Source organism: Chrysemys picta, chromosome 2, assembly GCF_011386835.1.
Source record: "Chrysemys picta bellii isolate R12L10 chromosome 2, ASM1138683v2, whole genome shotgun sequence".
Taxonomy (NCBI): domain Eukaryota; kingdom Metazoa; phylum Chordata; order Testudines; family Emydidae; genus Chrysemys; species Chrysemys picta.
In genome coordinates, this window is record NC_088792.1 from 289,851,482 (window position 1) to 289,867,999 (window position 16,518).

The window sequence follows — 16,518 nt, forward strand, 5'->3', positions numbered from 1 at the left end:
GTTATGAATATGTAGAACAGCACTGGGCCCAGTACAGACCCCTGGGGGACACCACTATTTACCTCTCTCCATTCTGAAAATGGACCATTTATTTCTACCCTTTGTTTCCTGTCTTTTAACCAGTTACCGATCCAGGAGAGGACTTTCCCTCTTATCCCATGACAGCTTACTTTGCTTATGAGCCTCCCTGCAGAGAGGTGGGGAAACCCCTCTCCCCCCTAGGCCTTGGGTGCCGGGTGCCAATGTCCTGCTGCAGGCTTTGCCATCGTTCACTGCTGTGGGGTCGGCTGGGCCAGTCCTTTCCAGTGACCTCTCCCGGCTCAGACAACTGGGCACCATTCAAACCCAGGCCTCAGCCTGCCCCGAGAGCACATGTGAGGTGAGGAGTCACTCCTGTGCCAGGCGCCAGCCAGCCCCCAGCCAGGGGCTGGGCTGTGACTCCCAGGGCAGGTATATAAGCCCCACGGGAGGAGCAGCAGCTCAGTGTGATGCCAGGGCTTGGAACTCTCTCCTGCCTGACAGTGACAACAGAGCCCCCTGCTCCTGGGCCCAGGCCCACCCTGTTCCTAGTCCCGCTCCAGCCCTGCTCCTGGGCCCAGGCCCACCCCGTTCCTAGTCCCGCTCCGGCCTTGCTCTTGGGCCCAGGCCCACCCCGTTCCTAGTCCCGCTCCGGCCCTGCTCCTGGGCCCAGGCCCACCCTGTTCCTAGTCCTGCTCCTGGGCCCAGGCCCACCCTGTTCCTAGTCCCGCTCCAGCCCTGCTCTTGGGCCGAGGCCCACCCCGTTCCTAGTCCCGCTCCAGCCCTGCTCTTGGGCCCAGGCCCACCCCGTTCCTAGTCCCGCTCCGGCCCTGCTCCTGGGCCCAGGCCCACCCTGTTCCTAGTCCCGCTCCGGCCCTGCTCCTGGGCCCAGGCCCACCCTGTTCCTAGTCCCGCTCCAGCCCTGCTCCTGGGCCCAGGCCCACCCTGTTCCTAGTCCCGCTCCAGCCCTGCTCTTGGGCCCAGGCCCACCCTGTTCCTAGTCCCGCTCCAGCCCTGCTCTTGGGCCCAGGCCCACCCCGTTCCTAGTCCCGCTCCGGCCCTGCTCCTGGGCCCAGGCCCACCCTGTTCCTAGTCCCGCTCCGGCCCTGCTCCTGGGCCCAGGCCCACCCTGTTCCTAGTCCCGCTCCGGCCCTGCTCCTGGGCCCAGGCCCACCCCGTTCCTAGTCCCGCTCCAGCCCTGCTCCTGGGCCCAGGCCCACCCTGTTCCTAGTCCCGCTCCAGCCTTGCTCTTGGGCCAACCCCGTCCGGACGCCTGAGTCTGGCTCCGACCACTAGGCCTCAGCAGCCCCTCACCATTTCAGACAAAGCAGCCCCCTTTCCCCCTCCCCCGACGGTCGCCATAGAGCCACACTTAGGCTTCATAAAGATACTACAGAAAATCCCCACTTCGAGTGCTCTCAGCTGGGCCCATCCCACAAGCCGGGGGGGCTGGGCAGGGCAGTGCTTGGATGGGAGACTTCCCAGGAGGCCAGAAGCTGCTGGGAGCAGCATGGGGGCCCAGGAGGTCCCCTTGCAGTTAGTGCTGACCCCAGTGCAACACTAGGGGGCGCTGCACAGCTGGATGTGTTGCTAGGGTCTCTGGAACACGTACCCCAGAGTTGGGGTGTTAATCCCACTGTCCTGGCCCCATTCTAATCAGGTGGAGCTCCTTCTGTCTCTCCAAATTCCCCCTGCAGCTTCAGCTGGAGCACAGACTCTCCTTCACTTCCTGTCCCAAGCTGCTGAAGAGCCCTGCTGTGTGGCTGTTACCTAGCTGTTCCATGCTCCACCCCAGAGGCAGCTGCATTTCATACAGCCTCTTTCAAACAAACTGTCGCCCAAGGGTCGCCCTGGTTCAGTCAGGGGGTGTGGGGCTCGGAGAGGCATGTAGGATAGGGTTACCATTCGTCCGGATTTACCCGGACATGTCCTCCTTTTTGTACTAAAAATAGCGTCCGGGGGGAATTTGTAAAGCACTCACAATGTCCGGGATTTCCCCCCTCCCCGGCAGAGCAGAGCGAGCGGCTGGGAAGTCCCGGGCTGGACTCCGGAGCAGCTGTAGAGGAGCCGGATCCGCCCTGCATTCTGAGCAAGTGTCTCAGCACAAAGTGCAGCCCTCCCCTTTTGCAACTGGGAGCGGTTTCTGCCATGCAGCGTAGCAAAACGGGAGCGAGAGCACTTTGTGCTGATACAAGGGCAGCTCTCCCCTGCAGCCCGGTCCGGGCCAGGGACCTGGTTTTGTTGTGCAGGGCCAGGGACCGGGTTTTGTTGTGCTGGGGAGCTCAGCCACGTGTCCGGCTCGCACAGAGCCCAACACCCTGTTCTGAGCAGCAGGGTAAGGGGGCCAGGGGGCAGGAGAAGGGGCAGGGAGGTTCTGGAGGGGGCAGTCAAGAAACGGGGGGGGGGGCTTTTTGGGGGGAGTGGAGAAAGTTTTGGGCAGTCAGGGTACAGGTAGGGGGTAGGGTCCTGGGGGACAGTTGGGGGGGTCTTAGGAGGGGGCAGTTAGGGGACAAGGAACAGGGAATCTTAGGTAGGGGGTGGGGTTCTGGAGGGCAGTTAGGAGCAGGGGTCCCAGGAGGGGGCAGTCAGGGGACAAGGAGCGGGGGGGTGGGGGGCTGAGAGTTCTGGGGGGGAGCTGTCAGGGGGCAGGAGTGGGGAGAGGGATCGGAGCAGTCAGGGGACAGGGAGCAGAGGGGTTTAGATGGGTTGGGAGTTCTGGGGGGGGCTGTCAGGGGGCAGGAGTGCGGAGAGGGATCGGAGCAGTCAGGGGACAGGGAGCAGAGGGGTTTAGATGGGTTGGGAGTTCTGGGGGGGGGCTGTCAGGGGGCAGGAGTGGGGAGAGGGATCGGAGCAGTCAGGGGACAGGGAGCAGAGGGGTTTAGATGGGTTGGGAGTTCTGGGGGGGGGCTGTCAGGGGGTGGGGAGTGGTTGGATGGGGCGTGGGAGTCCCAGGGGTCTGTCTGGGGGTGGGGGTGTGGATAAGGGTTGGGGCAGTCAGGGGACAAGAGGCAGGGAGGCTTAGATAGGGGGTGGAGTCCTGGGGGGCAGTTAGGGGCAGGGGTCCCAGGAGGGGGCAGTCAGGGGACAAGGAACGGGGGGAGGGTTGGGGGTTCTGGGGGGGCGGGAAGTGGGAGGGGCAGGGGCCGGGCTAGGGCGGGGCTCCTCCCGTCCTCTTTTTTGCTTGCTGAAATATGGTAACCCTAATGTAGGACAGGGAGATGAGAGGCGTTTGTGGCTGAGATTTGGGAGGAGCTGCCGGGTCCATGATACAGAGGCCGCTGGGGTGGCGGTGAAGAAGGCTCGTGCACGGAGAGTGTGTGGCACTGATACGAAGTGCAGACAGGCTGGGGCTGGGGAAGTGGGGGAGAGACGGACCCGTGATGCCAGCTGGAGGCAGGGATGGAGGGAGACTCTGCCCAGCCTCTGAGCTGCCTGGGTTGTGGGAAGGGTGGGTGCGTGGCCATGGGGGGTGCCCGTGGGGCTGGGATTCCTAGGGAACAGCTCCCTCCTTGGCGTCGGTAGCAGTCGCTTCATCTCGCCCTGCAGAGCAGATGGGCCGGAGCCTGCAGAGAATGGCCATCTCCACCAACATCAAGGAGCGGCTGGACTTCTCGTGTGCCCTCTTCGGGCCGGACGGGGGGCTGGTGTCCAACGCTCCCCACATCCCCGTGCACCTGGGTGCCATGCAGGAGGCCGTCCAGTTCCAGGTAGGCATAACCCCAGCACACACCTCCTTGGCATTCCCCTGTCCCCTTGCTCTGTGTTTCGTGGGCTGGGCCTGCGGCTCCCCCTGGGTGGCCCCTGAGCACCGCTCTCGGTGCCGTTTCAGATCCGGAACCTCGGGGCTGACCTGAACGAGGGTGACGTGATCCTCAGCAACCACCCATGTGCGGGGGGCAGCCACCTCCCAGACCTGACTGTCATCACACCTGTGAGTACCACCGGCAGGGCCCGGGCAAGGTGCTGCTGGGCTGCAGCTCCCCATGTCAGATCCAGCCAGGAGCCATTCTCTGTCTGGGGGCAGCCCTGGGGCCCACGAGTGACATGAGTTTATGGGTCTCAGCCCATTCCTGAGCAGGCAGCTGTCCCCACCCCAGAGGTGCCAGCCCCCAGGGCACTGTGGTCTCAACAGAGAGGCCAGAGGCCAAGCGGGGCTGGCAGGCTGGTGACTCAGGGCAGCGGGTGGCCCAAAGGCAGGGGCAGCGGATGGGGGTTGCCCTACACCTTGCTGTGCCCCGCTCTGAGCCCCAGCAGGGCATGTGGGTCCCTGGCCCCGATTCCAGCTGCTTTCCCCTCCCAGGTGTTCTGGCCAGGGGTGCCAAGGCCCGTGTTCTTCGTCGCCAGCCGTGGGCACCACGCAGACATCGGCGGCATCACGCCTGGCTCCATGCCCTCGCACTCCAAGGCGCTGCAGGAGGAAGGCGCCGTCTTCGTCTCCTTTAAGCTGGTGAAGGCCGGTGTCTTCCAGGAGGAGGGTGAGTCTGCTGGGGGCAGGATGGGGGCTCCATGCATGAGCTGGGGGGAGCAGCTAAGCAGCCTTGGGCTGGATTTGCATGCGGATGGGAGACTCCCGAAGGGATCCCTGCGCTCTGGCCGCGGGGGAGCTGTCTTCCTGACCCTGGCATGAGCTCCCCTTCCGGTCCAGCAGGGAGGGTGGGCTTGGTCTCCGAGCCCTGCGGGGGGTGCAGGATTTATTCACTGGGTGTTTGCCTCCCCAAGGCCCAGGCTGGGGATTGGGTAGATCTCGTCCTCCGATAGCACCGTCCTGCCCAGTCGAGATCCTGGGAACCAGGGTGCCGCGTGGGGAGTGAATATCCCAGCATGCAGTGCAGCCCATGGTGCATGCTGGCACCTGTCTCCAGGGGCCCACTCATACCTGCCCTTCCTCTCAGCAGCTGTGACCGAGGCCCTGATGGCTCCCAGCCGCATCCCAGGCAGCAGCGGCTCCCGCAAACTCCAGGACAACCTGTCGGACCTACGGGCGCAGGTGGCGGCCAATCAGAAGGGGATCCAGCTGGTGAGCGAGCTGATTGGCCTGTACGGGCTGGAGGTGGTGCAGGCCTACATGACACACATCCAGGTAAGGGGGCGCTGCAGGAGAGGGGCCTGGTCCGGGTTCCTGGGGCTGGTGTGCCCTGATCTGTGTGCAAAGCAGGGGGACCCTTGGGTTCCCCTGCCCCCCACGTCCCGTTCCCAGTCGCGCCCCGGCCCTGGCATAGCCCCGGTCCCCCTCACTGCCCCGCTGTGCCCCACAGGCCAACGCGGAGGTGGTGGTGCGGGATATGCTGAAGGACTTCGCCGCTCGCTGCGGGGGAGCGACGCGCCCCATAGCAGTGCAGGCGCAGGACCACATGGACGACGGCTCCCCAATCCAGCTGAAGGTGGAGGTGGACCCACAGGAGGTGAGCCAGGCCTCTCTGCTGGGGGTCGGGGCTGATGTCAGGAGCTCTTGGGGGGAGGGGGATCTGCAGGGGGAGGAACTGGGGGAGTAGCAGGAGGAGGAGAGAGTTGTGGGGAGCCAGCTGGCAGGAGGAGAGTTAACCCAAAGGTGGGGGACCCAGGGGCAGAGGTAACCTCCCATCAGATGAGTTTGCAGGGAGGGGGCTGGGGGTGACGCGGGGGGGTGTGTGAATCTGTAGGGGAGGAGGGAGGAGCTAGGATATTGGGGCAACTCTGATGGGGGAGGTGGGTGCTGGGCTGACCCAGGCTGGGGTGAAGGGGGGGCCAGGCGGCTGGGCTGACGCCTATCGGGGGGGGGGGGCAGAGCCCCGTTCTGAGCCCAGCTCTCTGCAGGGCAGCGCAGTGTTTGATTTCTCCGGCTCTGGCCCCGAGGTGTACGGGAACTGCAACGCGCCCCGTGCCATCACCCTCTCGGCACTGATCTACTGCCTGCGCTGCATGGTGGGCCAGGACATCCCACTCAACCAGGTGGGGCCCCGCCCTGGGGCGCCGTGTGTGTGTGTGTGAGGAAGTGGGGGATTTTCTTGTTTGTTTTCTTGTTTTTGGTGGGGTTTCAATGGTTTGCATGCAGAGGGGGTGGGACTGGGATGTGCTGGGCTGAGGGAGGCCAGGCCTGAGGCCCTGAGAGTTTCCTGGGCTGTGTTCAACTCTCAATAAATCCTCCTGTTTTACTCTGGCTGGGAGTCACTCCAGTCTAGAGAACAGGGTTGCATCAACCCCTTCGGGGGTGGAGGCCCCGGGGGTCCAGAGCAAGTGGACTCCCTGAGGGGGCCCACGGCAGAGACAGATGTGCTAAGGCTCAGAGAGGTGCGGCCCCAGGAGGTGGAGGGGCCTGACCCTGGGAGAGAGTGGACCCCCGAGAAGGGCTGTCGCACTGAAAGGGGCACCCCCCACGGACCGCACGGGGCCAAGAGTGGGCACGATCTGTGAGTCCGTGACGGGGTTCAGCTCCCCCCAGCCTACTCCCCCTTCGGTCCGTGCCAGCAACTGGACAGTTAGTGTTGGGGGGGGACCTGCCCACTACAGACTGAGCTGAGACCCAGCAAACTCGTAGCACGCAGCAGCCAGTCACTGTCCCCTGGCTGGTCTCAGGGGTGAGGCCCCAGGCCAGGGGGAAGAGGGGTCTGCAGGGCAGAATGGAGGGTGTTGGGGGGCATGTGCCTGAGCCCCTTTACACAGGACAGGGGGGAGCCAGGGCATCTCCCCCCAGACTGTGCCCCCATGCCAGGGATCCCACGGGCGTGACACGCAGCAGAGTGCAGCCGTCCCCAGGTCCCCGCATGCACGGCTCCTCCTTGAGCTGAGATGGGGTGCTGCAGGCCGGGGTACAGCAGGGCTGGGAGCTGCGGTCTCTGGGTGGGGCCAGGGCTGGGGTAGGGCATTGGGAGCTGAGATCTCTGGGTGGCTCCGGGGCTGGGGCTGGCACAGGGCGCTGGGGCTGGCACAGGGTGCTGGGGGCTGAGGTCTCTGGGTGGGGCTGGGGCTGGGGCTGGCACAGGGCGCTGGGAGCTGAGATCTCTGGGTGGCTCCGGGGCTGGGGCTGGCACAGGGCGCTGGGGGCTGAGGTCTCTGGGTGGCACCGGGGCTGGGGCTGGCACAGGGCGCTGGGGGCTGAGGTCTCTGGGTGGGGCTGGGGCTGGCACAGGGCATTGGGGGCTGAGGTCTCTGGGTGTGGCTGGGGCTGGCACAGGGCGCTGGGGGCTGAGGTCTCTGGATGGGGCTGGCACAGGGCGCTGGGATCTGAGGTCTCTGGGTGGCTCCGGGGCTGGCACAGGGTGCTAGGAGCTAAGGTCTCTGGGTGGGGCTGGAGCTGGCACAGGGCACTGGGGGCTGAGGTCTCTGGGTGGGGCTGGGGCTGGCACAGGGTGCTGGGAGCTGAGATCTCTGGGTGGGGCTGGGGCTGGCACAGGGTGCTGGGAGCTGAGATCTCTGGGTGGGGCTGGGGCTGGCACAGGGTGCTGGGAGCTGAGATCTCTGGGTGGGGCTGGGGCTGGCACAGGGTGCTGGGAGCTGAGATCTCTGGATGGCTCTGGGCTGGCACAGGGCGCTGGGGGCTGAGATCTCTGGATGGCTCTGGGCTGGCACAGGGCACTGGGAGCTGAGATCTCTGGATGGCTCTGGGCTGGCACAGGGTGCTGGGGGTTGAGATCTCTGGGTGGCTCCGGGGCTGGGGCTGGCACAGGGTGCTGGGAGCTGAGATCTCTGGGTGGCTCTGGGGCTGGCACAGGGTGCTGGGAGTTGAGATCTCTGGGTGGCTCCGGGGCTGGGGCTGGCACAGGGCGCTGGGGGCTGAGGTCTCTGGGTGGGGCTGGGGCTGGCACAGGGCGCTGGGGGCTGAGGTCTCTGGGTGGGGCTGGGGCTGGCACAGGGCGCTGGGGGCTGAGGTCTCTGGGTGGCACCGGGGCTGGCACAGGGCGCTGGGGGCTGAGGTCTCTGGGTGGGGCTGGGGCTGGCACATGGCGCTGGGGGCTGAGGTCTCTGGGTGGCACCAGTGCTGGCACAGGGCGCTGGGAGCTGAGGTCTTTGGGTGGCACCGGGGCTGGCGCTGGGGGCTGAGGTCTTTGGGTGGCACCTGGCTGGCACAGGGCGCTGGGGGCTGAGGTCTTTGGGTGGCGCCAGGTCTGGGGCTGGCATAGGGCGCGCTGGGAGCTGTAGGCCTGCTCTATGCCCCCTGTGGCTGTGCACTGGCCTGGAGCCGTGGGTTCAGCCCTGGCTCGGCGGAGGGCAGGGGGGCGGGGATGCTCGGGACTGCCTAACGCCCTCTCCCCCACGGCAGGGCTGCCTGGCCCCGGTGCAGGTTCTCATTCCCAAGGGCTCCATCCTGGACCCGTCCCCGGAGGCTGCCGTGGTGGGAGGCAACGTGCTGACCTCACAGAGGGTGGTGGACGTGATCTTCAGGGCCTTTGGGGCCTGCGCTGCCTCCCAGGTGAGAGCGGGGGTGGAGTGGGGGCGGCTGTGGAGCTGGGCCCTGGGGTTCTCCTTGGCTGGGGCTAGGACAGGGGCACATGGGGCCTGGCGATTGCTCCAGCCTGCGGGCGAAGGGCATGGGCGGCTTGGAGGCTGCGCCCAGCCCAGGGGAGTTCCCTGCTGAACGGGCCCAGGCGGCTGGAGGCTTCCCACAGGCTGGGGCTGGACATCCCTTGGGGTGGGGCTGTGCCTCCTCCAACTGCCCTGGCAGGGTCTGGGCCAGGGCCTGGCACGGGGCTGGGACTGCCTCCCCTCTGGACTGGGACCCCACGGCAGGGGACTGGCTGGCGCTGGGCGGGTTTGCTCTCCCGTCGGGTCCCCGGGGCCGGCTCTCCCGTCGGGTCCCCGGGGCTGGCTCTCCCATCACGGGGCCTGGGACTGGCTCTCCCATCACGGGGCCTGGGACTGGCTCTCCCATCACGGGGCCTGGGGCCGGCTCTCCCGTCGGGTCCCCGGGGCTGGCTCTCCCATCGGGTGCCTGGGACTGGCTCTCCCATCACGGGGCCTGGGGCCGGCTCTCCCATCGGGTCCCCGGGGCCGACTCTCCCGTCAGGTTCCTGGGACCGGCTCTCCCATCGGGTCCCCGGGGCCGGCTCTCCCGTCGGGTCCCCGGGGCCGGCTCTCCCGTCAGGTGGCCTGGGGCCGGCTCTCCCGTCGGGTGCCCGGGGCCGGCTCTCCCGTTGGGTGCCTGGGACTGGCTCTCCCGTCAGGGGGCCTGGGGCCGGCTCTCCCGTCGGGTGCCTGGGACCGGCTCTCCCGTCAGGGGGCCTGGGGCCGGCTCTCCCGTTGGGTGCCTGGGACTGGCTCTCCCGTCAGGGGGCCTGGGACTGGCTCTCCCGTCAGGGGGCCTGGGGCCGGCTCTCCCATTGGATGCCTGGGACCGGCTCTCCCGTCAGGGGGCCTGGGGCCGGCTCTCCCGTCGGGTGCCTGGGGCCGGCTCTCCCGTCAGGGGGCCTGGGGCCGGCTCTCCCGTCGGGTGCCTGGGGCCGGCTCTCCCGTCGGGTGCCTGGGGCCGGCTCTCCCCTCGGGTGCCTGGGACTGGCTCTCCTGTCGGGGCCTGGGGCCGGCTCTCCCGTCGGGTGCCTGGGGCCGGCTCTCCCGTCGGGTGCCTGGGGCCGGCTCTCCCGTCGGGTGCCTGGGGCCGGCTCTCCCGTCGGGTGCCTGGGACTGGCTCTCCCGTCAGGGGGCCTGGGGCCGGCTCTCCCGTTGGGTTCCTGGGACTGGCTCTCCCGTCAGGGGGCCTGGGGCTGGCTCTCCCGCCAGGGGCCTGGGGCCGGCTCTCCCGTTGGGTGCCTGGGACTGGCTCTCCCGCCGGGTGCCTGGGGCCGGCTCTCCCTCCATCTCTCATCCCCTCGCTCCAGGGCTGCATGAACAACATCACGTTTGGGAACGAGCACATGAGCTACTATGAGACGGTGGCGGGCGGCGCGGGGGCCGGGCCCCACTGGCATGGGCGCAGCGGGGTGCACACCCACATGACCAACACCCGCATCACTGACCCCGAAATCCTGGAGAAACGGTGGGTGTGGGTCTGGGGCCCCATGGGGAGCACCCCGTCTTTGCGGGGCTCTCGGCTAGGGCCACACCTCCTGGGGGGACACGGGGCAGGGAGTCTGGGAGAAAGGCCTGGGGAGGGGGCTGGATGGAGTGGGAGTGGCAACAGCCAGGACTCCCAAGACCTTTGGGGTAACCCCAGCTCTTTAGGGGCCCCCACCGAGCCGATGGGCTCTCAGGGTTTAGTGTCCTCGGCCCCTGTAACCTCTGGCTGGGGGGCTGAGCCGGCTGGGGGTCCCAGAATCTCCCCGCTCTCTGCTCAGGCAGTGGCTGTGTGTGCAACGGGACAGGGTGGAGGGTGCTGCCAGTGGGAGGGGGGTCGCCCATCTCCCCAGTGACGCTCCCTTCCCCCCCCAGGTACCCAGTGATCCTGCGGTGCTTTGAGCTGTGCCGGGGCAGTGGGGGCAGCGGGCGGTTCCGGGGTGGGGACGGGGTGATCCGCGAGCTGCTCTTCCGCGAGGAGATGATGCTGTCGGTGCTGAGTGAGCGCCGGGCCTTCCGCCCCTACGGCCTGCACGGTGAGCCCCTGCCATGGTCCGGCCCTGTGTCCCAGCCCCCCACCTGGCCCCCATCCCCTCCGCACCCCTTCACTCCCTGTCATCTCACTTCATCTCACTGCCCAGCTCCTCGTGGTATCCCCATCTAATCCTCCCTCTGACCCCCCCGTCTAACCCCCTCCCCTCCCTCCGACCCCCCATCTAACTAGGGTTGCCGGGCATCTGGTTTTCGACCTAGGAGCCGGAGGGACATCTGGGCACCACGCAGATTTCCTCCGGCCCTGGGGAATGCCAGGGGTTGCCTGACTTCACCATCGCCTGGAGCCTGCACCCCTTGCCCCAGCCCTGAGCTCCCTCCCACACACCAAACCCCTCGGCCCCAGACCAGAGCCCTCTTCTGCACCCCAAAGCCCTTATCCCCGACCCCACCCTGGAGCCCTCACCCCTCCCACACCCCAATCCCCTGCACCAGCTCAGAGCCCCATCCCACCCTTCAGACCCCCCACCCCCTCGTGGTATCCCCATCTGCCCCCCCCATTTGACCCTCCCTCTGACCCCCCCCCCTTTCTCTCCTGGGCAGGGGGGGACTCTGGCTCCCCCGGGCTGAACTTGCTGATCCTCAGAGACGGACGAATCATCAACCTGGGGGGCAAGACGTCAGTGCGAGTGCTCCCCGGGGTAAGAGTCCAGCACCCCCTGGCTGGGGGAGGGGGGCGGCTGGTTGACACGGCTCTCCCGGTGGTGTGGGGGGTGGGGCTGGCACGGCTGTCCTGGGGTGGGTGGGGGCGGCTGGTTGACACGGCTCTCCCGGTGGGGGGTGGAGCTGGCACGGCTGTCCTGGGGTGGGTGGGGGCGGCTAGTTGACACGGCTGTCCCAGTGGGGGGAGGGGCTGGCACGGCTGTCCTGGGGGAGGGGGGCGGCTGGTTGACACGGCTCTCCCGGTGGGGGAGGGGCTGGCACGGCTGTCCTGGGGGAGGGGGGCGGCTGGTTGACACGGCTCTCCTGGTGGTGTGGGGGGTGGGGCTGGCACGGCTATCCTGGGGTGGGTGGGGGCGGCTGGTTGACACGGCTGTCCCAGTGGGGGGAGGGGCTGGCACGGCTGTCCTGGGGGAGGGGGGCGGCTGGTTGACACGGCTCTCCCGGTGGGGGGTGGGGCTGGCACGGCTGTCCTGGCGGGGAGGGGGGAGGCTGGTTGACACGGCTCTCCCGGTGGGGGGTGGGGCTGGCACGGCTGTGCTGCGGTCCGGCTGTACCAGCCACACCTTTCCTTGGGTTGACCTGGTCTGATTCCCCTCTCTGGCGGCTCCTGTCTGGGCAGGGTCCGGGGACAGCCCCCTTCTCCTCTCACCATCTCCCCTCCTTCCCCTCCCCACAGGACGTCTTCCGCTTGCAGACCCCTGGCGGGGGTGGCTTTGGGTCAGCTGCTGACACCGGGGACTCTATGGAGCGGCACCAGCCGTCTGACGCCAGGAGCTTCCCGGAGCGTGGCAGCCTGTACGACTATCGCCTGGCGCAGGAGATGGCGTGAGGGCCCGGGCCGGGGTGTGGGATGAGCCGCCCAACGGCTCTGCCCCGGTGCAGTGCGGGCTCTGGCCCCCTCCCCTATCCTGTCCTCCTAATGCGGGAGCATGCTCTAATGGGCCAGGACTCCTAGGTTCCAGTCAGCTGGGCCCTGCCTCGCTGTATGACCTTCCCTGAGTCCCTGCCCCTCTCTGCCCCACTTGCAGGGGTCATTCCTGGGCATTTGCAGAGGGTTTGGGACTCATGGGGCTGGAGGTGCAGTTAGGGGCCCGAGCCAGGGCCTGTGGTGGCTGGGGCCATGGGAACTCCCCTCTACGTGTACTGGAGCTGAATCTCCCTGCTCTGTCAGCCCCACGGGGCCCCTGCTGCTCTCGGGGCGCATCCCCGCCCCGCCATGGAGGAGGGGCGTTAAGGGAGCTGCCTGGGGGGAGCGAGAGCAGCATTTGCCCTCCGCCTCCAGCAGCGAGGCGCCGATGCAGCAGTTCGGGTTCTCTCCAGGGAAGGGCGGCATTTGCCCCATCACAGGGTGTGGTAAGATGAGGCCATGAAACATAAACCCTCGGTATCAGAGGCCCGGTATGAGGCCTGAGCTAAAGTAATGGTCAAGACTTTGCTAACACAAAGCAAAGTGAAGCTGTGAGCCAGAGGCAGGCCCTGCTCACAGAAGCTGGCAAGAAGGCTGCTAATTGGACGTATACACATAGCTAAAGGGTATCAAGCACTAATAGGATAAACATGGACCAGGATGGCACCAGAACAGTCCGGTACGAACACATTCCACAGAGATAATGAGGAACAGGCTGAACCATCCTAAAAGACAGGGTCAAAAGGATAATCTGATGGACAGACTTGTTCAAACCCACATGTACCAGGGGAATGGCAGCACCCCAACACGCAGAGGGGTTGCACCTCGATACGTCAGGAGTGATGTGTAATTTGTACCTGTGTATAAGAATTTACCTGAGGAGTTGTCTTTGTCTGGCCTGGGGGGCAGTGGAGAGTCCCGCCACTGACTGAGCCGGTCCCTTGTCGGGGGGCCACATATTCGTAGTACGTCCTGTAGAGTCTGCGGAAAACTATTCCCGTGCTTCGTTTGACAATAAACCTGGCCGGGTGCCTTCGTACCTTATTGGAGTCTATGGTCATTGGGGTTCTGTCAGGTCTGCTGTGCCAGTGATCTGCAGAGCCGGGGCAGCACACAGGGAGAACACACACGCACGGAGCCGACTGTTACAACATTGGAGAGAGCAGAGCACCATACCGGTGACAGTGCTGGAGTCTGCTGCCCGGATGATGGAGCGAGAGGCACCGGCACTGCTGTGGGGCGCGCTGCCACAGGCCAGCCCGGTCGTAGCCTCTCTGTGGCCCCAGAGCTGGAGACCCCTGGGCTTCTGCTCAGCCCGTCTCTGTGCTTGGCTCGGGAGCGATAGGCCTGGCAGGGGGCAGTTCCACCTGCACGGGCTCTGGCTCTTTCCAGCGCGGAGGAGTTGAGCCAGGCCTGAGCCTCAGGCAGGCACGTTCCCCGCTGGGCTGGGCTGCAGTAAGTCCAGCACTGAGGCTTTGGTGGGATCGGCCTCACTTGCAGGTGCTGGCTGAGCCCGGGCTGGACTCCTGCCAGGTCGAGCGGGTCTCCCTCAGCTGGCATGAGGGCGGCCCAGAGAGCAGGAGCGGCCCTGGCCTCTAGCTGCAGCCTAAACCCTGGAGTCTTTGCTGCCTGCCCCAGCAGGTTCCCAGGCCTGGCACCATGTCTGGGCCTCGCTTCTCTCCCGCTCCCCAGGAGCAGCTCCCATTGCACCCGCTGGACTCAGCACTGCAAGGGTTAACCCCTCCAGTGCCGTGGGCAGGGCAGGGCAGCGGGCGTGATGGTTTCCGGTGAGGATATTACAGCTGACCTGGCAGGGGTGTGATCCCCGCCCGGCGTGGGTGTGTTAGGCCACCTGTGCACCAAGATCGATGAGCGCTGGATGGAACGCTGCCAAGAAACAGAACGGTTCTCACAGCTCCCACCAGCCCTGCTGGCTCTGCCCCCATGACAAGGTCCTTCTCCATCACCGAACCCAGGCAAGGGGAGCCGCTCCGGCCCGGCCTCTCAGACGTGGAGAAGAATTGACACTGACCTATGCCCGAACCGTGGGGAACCAGGATGCTTTGTGTCAAGCTGCCCTGCCAAGGTGTGATCTGCACCTGGGTCAGAGAAAGCGAAGCCCTAGACCCGTTGGGGGGTGCAGGCTGGGCTGGCACCCTCCCCTTTTCTCCAGCAGCCCGCACCAGTACGCTAGCAATGGCCAATCAGAGTCTAGCACCTCTCCAAGCCCCTCTCCGGCTCGGGCACCTTGTGATGCCCAGCACCAACCTAGAGGTGCTGGTGGATTCGGGTGCCATGAATCCAGAGTCTGCCCAGGCACAATATCCCCCCAGAGCGCAGTCACCCACCAGCTGGCTCCCTTAGAGGGAACTACCCTTTAAGGCCACCAAGAAATTCTGTTTGGGCTCATGCGTGAACTGCATTTACCAGTTGTCCCTGGCATTCCCTGGCTCATCGCCTACTACCTGCGCATCTGCTGGTGGTCAGGCACGATATGCTCTCCTTCCCTGTCTCGCCAGTTGTCACGGAGTCCCCGGGCGATGCTCTGGAACTGCTCCCCACAAAGCCAGTCAGGACTCTGGGGAGCCTCCTCTCCCTCGGAGCAGGCTGTCTTCAGGGCAAGAAGCTCACACGGCTTCACCTCCTGGCTCTCTCCTGGGAGCATTCAGCATATGCCCCTCCGTGCGTTTCCCACAGCGAGTCCACCCAGGTGGGGTCCTGGGGAAGCCGGAGGGTCCTGCACCCCCACTTCGCAGTCAGACGTGACTCTCAGCCAGCCAGTAACACAGAGGTTTATTAGATGACAGGAACAGAGCTTGTAGGTACAGCGAACGGGATCCCTCAGCCGGGTCCATTCTGGGGCCCAGCGAGCCATACACCCACGTCTGCACTCACTCCTAGTCCCCAGCCAGCTCCAAACTGAAACTCCCTCCAGCCCCTCCTTCTCTGCTTTGTTCCTTTCCCGGGCCAGGAGGTCACCTGATCCCTTTGTTCACCTTTAGCTGTCCCCTTGCAAGGGGGGAAGGGCCCCGGCCATTTGTTGCCAGGATACAGAGTGTCGGCCATTTATGCACACTGGAGACTTAAGAAATGCATAGGGGAAACTGAGGCACCCACACAGTATTCAGAGGAAACATTAAGAACAGTCCCACTTCGTCACACCAGCAATCCTGTTTCCTGAGAGCCAAACCAGGCCCAGCAGCCCACTGCAGCTTACTCAGTCCTCCAAAGAGTTCAGAGATGCTACGAGAGGATCCAGACGTGACCCTGGCAACCTCCACGACCTCCTCCACAGCTCCAGGGATTCCTGTTAAATATCAGCACTATGCCGCCATGGTCAAAGAAAGCCAACACCCCACTGCCTCATCGCAGCTATGACGGCCCCATTGACCTCCCGTCAGGAGACGAGGCTCCTTCTGGGCACATTTCCTCCCTCTCACAACCTGAACTACGGGTACTTCTGGAAGGAGACGAATGGCAGACCACCTTCCATACCAGGCATGGCCATGGTCATAAGAACATAAGAACATAAGAAAGGCCGTACCGGGTCAGACCAAAGGTCCATCTATCCCAGTATCCTGTCTACTGACAGTGGCCAATGCCAGGTGCCCCAGAGGGAGTGAACCTAACAGGCAATGATCAAGTGATCTCCTGCCATCCATCTCCACCCTCTGACAGACAGAGGCTAGGGACACCATTCCTTACCCATCCTGGCTAATAGCCATTAATGGACTTAACCACCATGAATTTATCCAGTTCTCTTTTAAACTCTGTTATAGTCCTAGCCTTCACAACCTCCTCAGGTAAGGAGTTCCACAAGTTGACTGCGCTGCGTGAAGAAGAACTTCCTTTTATTTGTTTTAAACCTGCTGCCTATTAATTTCATTTGATGACCCCTAGTTCTTGTATTATGGGAATAAGTAAATAACTTTTCCTTATCCACTTTCTCCACATCACTCATGATTTTATATACCTCTATCGTATCCCCCCTTAGTCGCCTCTTTTCCAAGCTGAAGAGTCCTAGCCTCTTTAATCTCTCCTCATATGGGACCCGTTCCAACCCCTAATCATTTTAGTTGTCCTTCTCTGAACCTTTTCTAGTGCCAGTATATCTTTTTTGAGATGAGGAGACCACATCTGTACGCAGTATTCGAGATGAGGGCGTACCATCGATTTATATAAGGGCAATAATATATTCTCAGTCTTATTCTCTATCCCCTTTTTAATGATTCCTAACATCCTGTTTGCTTTTTTGACCGCCTCTGCACACTGCATGGACATTTTCAGAGAACTATCCACAATGACTCCAAGATCTTTTTCCTGACTTGTTGTAGCTAAATTAGGCCCCGTCATATTGTATGTATAGTTGGGGTTATTTTTTCCAATGTGCATTACTTTACATTTATCCACATTAA

The 16,518-nt window shown here is 64.4% G+C and overlaps 1 protein-coding gene across 1 annotated transcript in view; it reads left to right on the forward strand.

Annotated features, from left to right (window-relative positions):
• The window catches only part of OPLAH (5-oxoprolinase, ATP-hydrolysing), a 28,417-nt gene extending 15,270 nt beyond the window's left edge, over nt 1-13,147 (forward strand). Inside the window, exons 16-26 of the mRNA XM_005291154.5 lie at nt 3,565-3,725; nt 3,848-3,949; nt 4,319-4,493; nt 4,914-5,098; nt 5,274-5,420; nt 5,812-5,946; nt 8,255-8,404; nt 9,807-9,964; nt 10,357-10,517; nt 11,077-11,174; nt 11,873-13,147. Coding sequence (XP_005291211.2) covers nt 3,565-3,725; nt 3,848-3,949; nt 4,319-4,493; nt 4,914-5,098; nt 5,274-5,420; nt 5,812-5,946; nt 8,255-8,404; nt 9,807-9,964; nt 10,357-10,517; nt 11,077-11,174; nt 11,873-12,025 — 1,625 coding nt within the window. The 3' untranslated portion in view covers nt 12,026-13,147. The remainder of the gene's footprint in view (nt 1-3,564; nt 3,726-3,847; nt 3,950-4,318; nt 4,494-4,913; nt 5,099-5,273; nt 5,421-5,811; nt 5,947-8,254; nt 8,405-9,806; nt 9,965-10,356; nt 10,518-11,076; nt 11,175-11,872) is intronic.
• The last annotated feature ends 3,371 nt before the right edge of the window (nt 13,148-16,518 follow it).